Below are 11,810 nucleotides of genomic sequence, written 5' to 3'. Positions count from 1 at the left end.
GGGGGGGGTGAACCCAAAATAACGACGTGGGGAAAGGACTAAGCAAGGCAAGCATGGGGAGATGCAGAATCGGCCCTCTTGGAAATGAGACAGGAACGCCACAGAAAGGGCCACCATTGCAGAGTCTCTGTTTTAACAAGCTCCCCATGTAAGTTCCATGCCCACTGAAGTTCGAGAACCACGGGACCAGCACTCACCCCAGTAATGCAGAGTTGTTTACTTAAGTAGCACTGCTTTAATTAACTGGTTGATTCCATTATCTTGCCCTTTAAAGCTGAATTTTAAAGGGTGCCCGTTGATTACCTCTTTACATGCTTAATCGTCTGATACAACGGTGGTTGCATCAATCTTATCCTTCAACATAGTGCCAACAGCCCGTGGAAAGGCGCCGTGTATGCTCACAAATGGCGCTGGTTGGGCACTGCCATGGCCGCCTGTAAATCCCCCAGCTTTCTTCTCTGCTTCTCTTCCCCTCACCTCGTCAGTGTCTTCTCTCTCTGTCCTGACCTCATTTCCCTAGGTTCTCCTCCCTTTCCCTTTAGTGTGTGGCCAGGGTCGAGAACAGCACCTTGGCCAAGGTGGAGGGAGGCATTGCCCGTACGTGTGCAGAGGACTGGGTAGCAGGGGCAGGGCTGCCTGGTACCTAAGGGCAAGAATCAGATGCTTTCACAAGGTGAGGCAGGCTTAGGGTGGGATTCAGGGTCGGTTGCCCTCGATACCTATTAGCAATGGAGATGCCACACACGCCATGAATGAACCATTGTTCCTCACAGCACTTCTGACACCAAATACGTGGTGTCTTTTCCGATGCTACTTCAGCTCTGACACCAGCTGGGTGTCCTGCTTTTCAATCTAGTTCTGACACCATCTACCTGGACTTAGCGTCAGATCCCAAAGTTAAGGGCTCAGTCCCATAGGACTGTCCCCACTTCAGGTGCCAGTGGCAAGTGGCTGTCACTGGTACTGCTGACTGACCACCTATAAATTTGAGAGTTTTCCACAACCTCCTCCTCAGGTTCAGGAATTTTCTAGAATCATTCACAGAACTCAGAAACATGCTTTACTATTACCAGTTTTTATGAAGGATACAACTCAGGAGCAGCCAAATGGAAGAGATACATGGGACGAGGTCTAGGGAGAGGGGGTGCAGAGCCTCCTGGCATCCCGATGTGTTCACCAACCCAGAAGCTCTCAGAACCCCGTCTTTTAGAGGTTTTTATGGAGGCTTTGTCCTCATTCTGGGGACAGAAATAACAATAAAATAAAATAATAATTCGAAGGCCAGGCATAATGTCTGATTCAGCTCTCCATCAGTGAATTTTGTATTTTGAATGAATATATCTTAATATACAAAATGCTCAAAAAGTTATGAGTCACACACACCCCCAGCTTTTCCTAAAACAGAAATGCTTTTCATATTATAATTATTTGTGTGCCTGGGCAGTGAGCTCTCCAAGGCCATAATATTCTATTTATCATCTTACCAACCAAAATTCTAACCCAGGAGCCTAAAGAGAGATGGAACTCAGTAGACACTGTTGGAGGTCAGTTCATCGTCAGTAATATACATTTCAGATAATATCAGTCTCCTAGTTAGGATGGAAAGAGTCACTATTATTTAAAATAAATTATTATTTTGGTGGTATGCTGCTAATATCCTCACTAGACTATTAAGGAAGATGCCCCTGGCCTCTTCAACCACAAACAGATGCATCAGGTTATAGAAGAATGGTCTTCTTTTGCATTTATGTGTCCCCCTACAGACTTCTAAGAACTAGTACTTCTCTATTGAATATAGCCTAGAAATAACTTGAGAATGAGAATGAATGAGACACCATGTGATCTTCCTTGACAGATGTTTAATACAGAAGAAAGAAAATGTTTGCAGACTCACAGAGTCACAGTGCATGGGGTCCCGGGTCCAGAGCCCTTTACTGTTTTCTCCATAAATGGAGGCACCAAGGCAAAGCAGCTTCTCCAACAAGTAAGTCCACCATCCCATGGTTGGGAGAATCCAACATCTATATATATGAGTGTGTGTGTATGTGTGTGTGTGTGTAAATGCATGTGTAAACACAAAAGCATACATAAGACACAAAGTCCACAATGATGATCTGCCTTTTGGTTATTCGTGTAATTCAACACTGAGATCCACCCTAAGAATGATCTGGGAGAACTTGGTACCACTAGACAAGCTAACCTGTAGAAAAGAATTTTTAACAATTCTTCAAACACATAAAAACTTGGGGCTCAGGAAGGATAAAAACCAGAATGAGTAGCTCTCCAAGCATGTGTACTCTTTCCCTCTAAGCCTAGACCCAGGCCCCATCTCCCTTTTTAATGCAGAGCTTACTAATCAATCAGAATTCGCACACAAGCTGAATGAAGTTTGTTTGCCATCCTAGGAATTGGATCAAAGTTTTAGAGCATCAGGGCGCCTGGGTGGCTCAGTTGGTCAAGTAACTGCCTTCAGCTCAGGTCATGATCCTGGAGTCCAGGGATCGAGTCCTGCATCGGGCTCCCTGCTCAGCGGGGAGTCTGCTTCTCCCTCTGACCCTACCCCCTCTTGTGCTCTCTCTCTCTCTCTCTCTCTCAAATAAATAAAATAAAATCTTAAAAAAAAAAAAAGTTTTAGAGCATCAGGATGGAGCACATGGCCAAGAAGACATCTTCAGCCCCTCCAGCCTTAGGACTTTATTTGCATGTTGAGCATGTTGAGCAGCCCCCTTGTCGGTCTTCCCCTGGCACTTGATCTCAACCCTTGAGGTACCACCCCTCTTGTAGTACAAGAGGCCAGCAGGGCCTGACACAAGGACGAAGTCCTGTTGCCCCAAACCCTGCAGCAGCCCTGGCCTGAGTCCCCTCATGTGGTCCTGCTTCTGCTCGGGATCCACCAGAGATCTCTGTTGCATTCTGTAGGCCACCACCCCATGGGAGGACATGTCAGAGTGAGGAAGCCGGGAACAAAACAGCATCTGGAGGGAGGCAGCTCCTCAAAAGGACGGGCAAACCCATGTGTAATGTCTTTTCTCTTCACACTGGAAGCTCCACCCCTGCTTGGCACAGTGACCTAACATACTCACAGACTATTTTATCCCTAACCCAATTCAGAATCCCTCCTCTTCCTTGGGGATAGGCCAAGGGAGCAGTGACCAAGAGGAGTGACCCTTAGGCTCTCTCTGAAGGGATCATAGAATGTATGGGGTGAGGTTAGAGATTAAAAACCAATGAAACAACCATACAGAGTAAGAGTAATAAATAGTTCTGGTTTTTGAGAGGAAGTCTCTATGGACAGGCAACATTCCGCCCAACATTTTATTTATTTATTTATTTTTTTAAAAGATTTTATTTATTTATTTGAGAGAGAGAATGAAAGAGAGCACAAGAGGGGGGAGGGTCAGAGGGAGAAGCGGACTCCCTGCTGAGCAGGGAGCCCGATGCGGGACTCGATCCTGGGACTCCAGGATCATGACCTGAGCCGAAGGCAGTCACTCAACCAACTGAGCCACCCAGGCGCCCTTGCCCAACATTTTATAATTGACTTAAAATCAGAGGAAACAGCCGGATTTCATAGACTATCAAACAGAAGCTACTACCAAGACTTGGGGTGGGGGGTGGTATTTGTTTTTTGGGTTTGTTTTTGTTTTTTAAAGCAATCAGGCCGTGAACTTCAGTGTCCACTATCACAAACTATTGTTGGGGATTTGGAGACTCTATAATGAAGATGTTAAGTATGGCAGTATTTCCATAGACCACCCACAGAAAGCAGCCCATTACTTTATTGTCACCCCATTTGAATAATGCCATGGATATAAAGCTGGACTGAGGAGGAAGTGATGCCAGCTCTCTCAGGGGGGTGACAATACCCACTGACCCACTCCTAGAAGCTTCACATCCTGAATTACCTGTTGCAGTAGCTGTCTTGCCCCCACAGGAGCCAAAGCCCAGCATTGATTATAGACCAAGGACTGGGGTGAAGGGAACAGCGTCTTCCTGAGAATCTTCTGCCTCCACCATCCTTGGCTCACTCTGCTTTTCCTCCAAGCGAGACAAAAGAGTGCCAAGTGTTGACTCTGGTAGTTGCATCATTGCGGGGGCAAGGAGAAGGGTGTTTGCCTAATCCAAGCCAGATGGTGGCAGCTTTGTCTGTCCCCACTTGGAGTTGAGCCTTTTGACAGTAACCTGTATGAGTGTGAAGCAATGCGTCAGCCAGAGGAGCCGTAGCGAAGGCTAGTGTTTACTGAGTTCTCGTAACATGCCAGGTCATGCTTCATAACCGGTGCCTCCGTCATAAAACAAGGCTGTTACTCTTACTATTCCCATTTTATGGACGGGGAAACTGAGCCTCCAAGGGGTTAAATATCTTGCCCAACCCCTCACAGCCAATAAGTATTAAAGGCAGACCTCAGACCCAGGTCTGTCTGGCTCCAGAGCCTCGTCTCAGCCGCTCTGTTTGACCGCACAGGGTCTGTCGCCAACAAAGCAAACAAGCTTGTAGGCACAGTGTCAAGAGTTAATTGAAAGGAGAATTCCCAGGAACTTAGATCAGATGAGATTAGAAGACAAATATTTCCAACCTGAGAAAAAGGGATGATGGTAAAAGCTGTGCTAGGGTCTTTGCCACTGGTCCTGAGTGACAAGGTCACAGAGAGCTAAATGCATAGATTGAGAAGCCTCAAGTTGGTAATTCAGTAGAAGCTCTCATTCCAGCTGTGGGAAAAATAGTTATGCTGTCTGGGGATTATGAATAAATTGTGTCTTTGCCCAGAATGAACATAAACAATCCTTCTTGGACATAAGAGAGTTCTTAGGTCTTCCAGGAAGAATTATGCAACGCTGCAGAGTAGGTCTCACTTATAAATGACACATCGAATCTATGTAAACACCATAAAAATAGGCTTATTTCGTCTGTGTGTGTGTGTATTTATTCAAGTATAGTTAACATAGTGTTATATTGATTTCAGGTGTACAATAATGTAATGATTCAGCAATTCTACACATTACTCAGTGCTCACCATGATAAGTATACCATTAATCCCCCACCCACTTCCCCTCTGGTAACCATCAATTTGTTCTCTGTAAAAAAAAGTTTATTTTAGGGGCGCCTGGGTGGCTCAGTTATTAAGCATCTGCCTTCGGCTCAGGTCATGATCCTGGGGTCCTGGGATCAAGCCCCGCATCGGGTTCCTTGCTCAGCGGGGAGCCTGCTTCTCCCTCTCCCACTCCCTCTGCTTGTGTTCCCTCTCTCGCTCTGTCTCTATCAAATAAATAAAATCTTTAAAAAAAAATAGTTTATTTTGGTTTTGGGGGGATTTTTTTAAGATTTTATTTATTCATGAGAGACATGAGAGACAGAGAGAGAGAGAGAGGCAGAGGGAGAAGTAGGCTTCCCTCGGAGCAGGGAGCCTGATGCAGTACTTGATCCCAGGACCCTGGGATCATGACCTGAGCCAAAGGGAGATGCTTAACCGACTGAGCCACCCAGGCATCAGAAAAACAGGCTTATTTTGAATTAAAGTTTTGCCTTTGCTTTTTCTTTAGATTCTGACTACTGAACAAGACACCAAACCTATTGTCACAGACTATTTTTTGATGGAAGAAAAATATTTTATATCTAAAGAAAAAAATGAATGCAGGAAACAACCATTCCAGAGAGCCATTGGTCCAGAAGAAGAGATCATGCAGATTTTAAGCAGCTGGTTTCCAGAGGAAGGATATGTTGGCAGGATTGTCTTAAAAACCCAGCAGGAAGTAAGTGTGTCCGACACCATAACAACACAGTATGTGATGAACCACTTCACCACTGGCTACCTCCCTCCATTCAGAATTTCTTATAATTGCAACTTGATTTCTGTTGTTCTTCTTAAGTAAATGTAGAGAAATGATTTTATTTTTCTGCACATATTCGGAATGTTATCTCTAAGTTACAAAAACCCAGTCTAAAAACCATCCTTTGCAAAAAAAACAAAAAGAGCGGGGGGAGCAAGAACTCAAAGGATTCCTTATGCACGCCATCAGCTGTGGGTCCAGGATTTGATTTCTGCGTGAACACTGTCATAAGCATCACGGTACTGTCATGCTAGTCCCATTGGTATTTTACCTTTGGAGACTGCTTGCCTTCCTGTTCATGCCTATTAAAGTTTTAGCTAATAAAAGATCCTGTGCTTCTAGGTAAAACAACAGTAGTCCTTTGAAAATACTCTGTAACTTCACACACAGCAAGAATAATCTCTCAGCCTCAGTCAGAATTAGTAAAAATTAACATTACGTTCACTAACATTCCCATAGCCATTCCCACGAAGGAAACAATTCAGCGACTGTGTGTCAACTCTATGTTGGTTAGCTCCTATTGGAGTTTGTGAATGGAGCATTGATTTTTTTTCCCCCAGAATAAACTGGTAAGAGCCCACCAACTTCCTGCCATTTTTTTAAATGACATATAAAGTCATTGCTCCACCATAGACAGTCATGCGTCGTGATATGTCAATAATGAAGGAGTCAATTCAACAATTAGATTAAACAAATAGTAACTGAGCACCTACTATGAGCCAAGCCCTGTTCTGGGCACAAAATCTTGCTCCTTTGGGGCACGTAATAGAGCTTGGTTGGTAAAACGCCCATCGAAGGTCCATGACGTTGGGACACAGTGGAGATGATAAAGAGCCAGTTTTCAGCATCATGTGCTACTTCTTCACTGTGCACCGAGCTGTGAACGTGGCCTACATCCTCCACAGAACCCCAGCATCTGCTCTGGGAAACCAGAGCTGCTGTCTTTCCTTCTGACCTTGCCTTAGACCATAAAAGGACACTTCATTTAGGCAAGGAAATGTAATTGTCTCCCTAGGCTCCTCGCCCTGTCGGACTTACACATTGCAGACACAGTTAACAAGCAGTTCTAATAATTATAGCTTTATGAGAAAATATCAGAGGGCTTAGCTGGACTTTGGAAGACATCTTCAGTTTCTCTCTACATTTTTTCTTATTATTTCTCATTGTCTTGCTTCATTCTCCAGCTACATGTAAAAAAAAAAAAAAGTATCCTGTAAGTGATGATGTCAGCAAGTGAATTTTCAAACCATACAGTTGCATTTACTGTGTTTAAAGTTCTCACTCACCGCTTTTGAATGACCTCGTGACAGAATGGAAACCATTTCACACATAAGGAAATGGAGGTTCACAGAGGTTAAATCATGACAGGGTGAGACACAGAAAGCACTCACGTCTGTGGCTTTCCGGTCAGTGTTGGTGCCCAGCACTGTGGGGACAGCAGTCGGCAGCAAGCAGGAGAGAACACGGGCAGGCTGCAGAGTGCCACGGCGCCATATGCATACAAGGGCTGGGGAGGCTAGGAATGCCCATATGCGATTTAAAATGTTTATGAGGGGCGCCTGGGTGGCTCAGTAGGCTAAGCGTCCGACTCTTGATTTCGACTCATGTCATGATCTCAGGGTCCTGGGGTGGAGCCCCAAGTGGGGCTCCACGCTGAGCATCGAGTCGGCTTGTCCCTCTCCCTTTGCCCTTCCCCCGCTGGCTCGCTCTCTCTAAAATAAATAGATAAATAAATAAAATCTTTAAAATGTATATGAAAACAGGCTGTAGAGACCTCAGGAATAAATATTGCATAAGGGCTGGTGGAAGAGAAGCATTTTGAAGAATAAGGGTGATAAATTAGAAGGGAAGGCTAATAAGCATTTTTTGATGGGGAGAATACAGCAAGCTCTCCTGTATAATGCCTTTGTGGGGAGGAGATTTTTTTTTTTTAAGATTATTTATTTATTTATTTGAAAGAGAGTGAGTGAGCAAGACAGCATGAGCAGGGGGAGGAGCAGACTCTCCGCTGTGCAGGGAGCCCGATGCAGGGATCGGTGCCTGGACTCCCGGATCATGACCTGAGCTGAAGGCAGATGCTTAACCGACTGAGCCACCCAGGCATGGGGAGGAAATTTTTGAAATGACTGACATGTGTCTACTAAGATAACGAATCACATTTAAAGTGTTTAGGTTGACCTGGTACACAGTCATACACAGTACCTATTTACTGACTGAATAAATGAATTCAGCAATTATTGAATGCAAGCAGATACTAGCATAGTTGATAGATTTGGGCTCTAGGTATTTCCATGTATTTCATTCTGTGGAACTAGTGAGATGAATAAGCAGTTTGCCCGTATATTCAAAGTCCCCAAACTGCCATCCGTGACCTCTGATCTCCTCTGCCTGCCTGCCTGCCTGCCTGCCTGCCTTTTATAGTTTTCTTGTCTTCTAGGCTCTCAGGCTGTCAGGATCACATCTTCCTGTGGTCAGTATGCCCTCCCGGGACACCTGCTGGATTTGAAATCAGACAGACCTGGCTCTGCCACAAATTAGATGACCTTGGACAGCTCATTTAACTTCTGTAAACCTCTGTGCCCTAATTTGTAAATCTGTAAGAGAAACTACTCTACCTGATTGAAAAAGATTAACATGAGACTCGTGCCAAACATATAGACAATATGTAGAAAAATGCTTAGTAAGCTATAAAGAGCTACAAGCGAGGGCCGTTGTTCTGGTCATAACCTGTGCCTTCTAATGTGGGCAGAAAGCTCCTTGGAAATAAATAAGCTCTGAGTGAGGCTCCAAGAAGCTCTCTTAAAAGTCATGTTTATTGCATAGTTATTGAGGTATTTCATGTGTCCATTAGAACCTTTTTTGGTTTTTTTCATGCTTGCTTGCTTCCCGGTTTTCAAGACACAGATTATAAATTATGTCAGATGAATTACCACCCAACCCTACTCTCCAACTGGTTAAATATATTATGATCAACACAGTGACATATTACACAGCTAAAATCTCTAAGAAGTGACATGAAATGAACACCACAATCTTTTAAGTGGGGACAAAAAAACAAGTTGCAGAACATTGTATGGCGTTTATATAATAAAAATAGACAGTAACTCCCCCCTGCCTAACACCCATAATGTAACAAATGGGGTCCAAAAACATCAGTCCTGAAAATTGGAGGGCCCATGATTACAAGATTAATGAAATGATTGGGGTGAGCCTGTGGGGCTGGTTGGCAATAAGCTCCAGGAACCAGTCCTTTCTGGTCCTGGCTGCAGTTTGGCGCCACCTGGTGGCAGGTATCCATTCTGACTTTAATATCAATGGGGACAATTCTGGGTCCTATGGCTGGTTGGAACCTCCAGGAGTGTGGCAGTGATTCCTGGATTTTTCTGGTTAGTTAGCACCATTTCAGTGCCTTGATCTGAGGAGATTAGGCTAGGAGACTGTTGGAGATCGAAGGACCTTTCTGCTAAATGCTCACTTCCTGAGATGGGGTTGCCCCTCCCCCTTCAGACCTCCCCCTTGCAGAAGAGAACTGTAAGCTACCTTTCATTTGAGAATGGGGCTAACAAAAAACAGGAGCCATTCCATGATATTATATCTAAATTCACATAATTCCAGGGTTTCATTGTATATATGTGTTCACATACACAAAAATACATAGATCCATAGCAGATGTTTAGAAGCATACATAATCTAACAACAATGGTTTTTTTGTGGAGAATGAGATGGGGGGGGAGGTGATAATGGGGAAAGTTTGGCTTTTTGATATATTTCTATACTGTTTGGAAAATTTCAATAAGATTCATGTATCTATAGATATATCTAAATATGTATTTAATATATAGTTACATATGTAAAATTTACTGAAAGCCAGTTCACCAAAAGCCAATTAACCTGATGACCAATTCTCGTGATTATTGAGAATTTTGTCGATATTCATTTCAGTGTGTCCTACCTCCAGCCATCGTTTCAGCCTTTTCACTGCTGGTTCTATCCGTCCAGCCTGGCTGAGGGTCAGTTTGCATGCTTCATGTTCAGAGGTCTAGTATTTCTTAATTGCCCAAGGCCTGTGTAGGGAATGGATGGGCTCTCTCTTAAATGTAATTTACTGTGTTCTTATTTGGCTTTTGGTCATTGGCAATATGGTATGTTGTCCTTGTACAACATACATCTAGTGACTTGGACTCAAAATCCACAGGTAGTAGGAGCAGATCTACTGGCTCATTGTAAGCCAGAACTTATCAGTCTGTCAGCAGCAGCAGAAATACCTACATTACTTTCTTCCTCTCAGAAGACATGGATATCCTTGTAGAATCGTTTATGAACTATTACCTAGTGTATGAAATAGATGAGAAATAGTTTCCAACATTGCCCAGATACAGCTCATGTTTTCACTGGGTTTTTCTTTCTTGCTCTACATCATCTTACCATTTACTCATACTTTTCTTCTTTTTTAACATAGAACCAAGAAGAGAGAAGCATTGTTCAAGATGACAAGGAGATAATCTTGAACTCCGAGGAGGAGAGTTTCTTTGTCCAAGTGCATGACGTTTCTCCAGAGCAACCTCGAACAGTCATCAAAGCACCCCGTGTCAGCACCGCGCAGGATGTCATTCAGCAGGTGAAAGCCTCGCCCTTGCTCTCCTCGGTCTGCTCCTTGGTGTAAATCACTGGCACAAATCAGATGTCAGCTCATTTTATGAGAAGTTCTAGAACAATGGGGATCTGAAAAGGGAGAGTGTGCCTCTAGGTTGGGACATGCTAGTTCATTCCTTCAACAGACACTTGCCTAGTATCTGTCATGAGTCTGGCTCTCTGTGGAAGTGTTGGTAACAGATTTAGGAGGGGGCTCCACAGAGTAGTAATTTCATTGGCCCAGAAATGCCTAAGCCAGTCCCTGGTGACTGTTTCTCAAAGATCTTACAGAGGACATGCTGGAGGCCTTCTCTGGCCCTCTCCCTCCTCTAAGTCATGCTTCTTTGTGTACATGGTTTCAAAGAACTGTATCTCCTTCCTTCAAGCCTCGTCATGGTTTGTTTATTAAATACCCAGTTGAGAAGTGGTATAGCCATAATGGTTAACAGCACAGACACTAAATCAAATTGCTCCAGGTTCAAATCCCAGCTCTCCTTCTTAGTGCCTCGGTTACAGTGGTGTGCTGGTAGACTGGCTGTCTTAAGGGAAAAAAAGAGCCAAATTGATTTTTAGTATTTGCCAATTTCTGTTGTGTGGATACTCCCACCACGTCTGATTTCACTGGCCCGTTCCAGTTGGCTCCAGCACACTGTATTATATACTCTGTGGTAAGCTACTCCATCCACAGCGTGGAGATTGTATAATAGTCCTTTCCACACACAGTTGTTGTTAAGATCAACTCAGTAAATATACATAAGGTGTACAATGCCTAGCACCTGGTAAACACTATTTAAGTGCTATCTGCTATGATTACACGATGACGTGGTTAAAATTTGCCTCCTTAGTAGGGTTTGAAAGTCCAAGAGAACCCAGACATATGTTTGTTTGGGTTTTTTCACCTTTATCTCCCCAAAGTATAATACAGTATCTGTGACACAGAAGGCCCTCACTAAACATTTGATGAGCAAATAAATGTATAAATGAAAGATGATCTTGTACTAAATGAGAAGTGAGACCGGGCGAATTACTAAAATGCCTTCCACACCCAAGACTCTGTGATAGAGAGGCCCCCGAGGGTCAGGATTCTGCCCCTCCCGGTCTGTGTGACCTTCATGTCTATGAGCTTTGGTGCATGTAGAAAACCCAGTCGACATCCTTATTCTGTTACTCATTAGCTGTGCATTCTCTGGAGTCTGCTTAATCTCTATACATTTAAGTTTCCTTGTCTCAAAATGGGGTAATAATACCTAAATCACGGTCTGCTGTGAAGCCCAATTACAAGCGACAACTACGCAAACATAAACTGAGGAATGGAACGATGCAATCTGAGAAAGATCCACTCCTTCTCT

At 43.9% G+C, this 11,810-nt stretch overlaps 1 protein-coding gene across 1 annotated transcript in view; it reads left to right on the top strand.

Annotated features, from left to right (window-relative positions):
* The window catches only part of LOC123323184 (1-phosphatidylinositol 4,5-bisphosphate phosphodiesterase epsilon-1-like), a 49,588-nt gene that overhangs the window by 33,693 nt on the left and 4,085 nt on the right, over positions 1 to 11,810 (top strand). Inside the window, exons 7-9 of the mRNA XM_044920753.1 lie at positions 1,856 to 1,984; positions 5,542 to 5,751; positions 10,289 to 10,447. Coding sequence (XP_044776688.1) covers positions 1,856 to 1,984; positions 5,542 to 5,751; positions 10,289 to 10,447 — 498 coding nt within the window. The remainder of the gene's footprint in view (positions 1 to 1,855; positions 1,985 to 5,541; positions 5,752 to 10,288; positions 10,448 to 11,810) is intronic.

This window comes from Neomonachus schauinslandi, chromosome 13 (genome assembly GCF_002201575.2).
Source record: "Neomonachus schauinslandi chromosome 13, ASM220157v2, whole genome shotgun sequence".
Lineage (NCBI taxonomy): Eukaryota > Metazoa > Chordata > Mammalia > Carnivora > Phocidae > Neomonachus > Neomonachus schauinslandi.
Note: the sequence above shows the minus strand (reverse complement) of the source record. Positions and strands in the feature narration are given on the sequence as shown.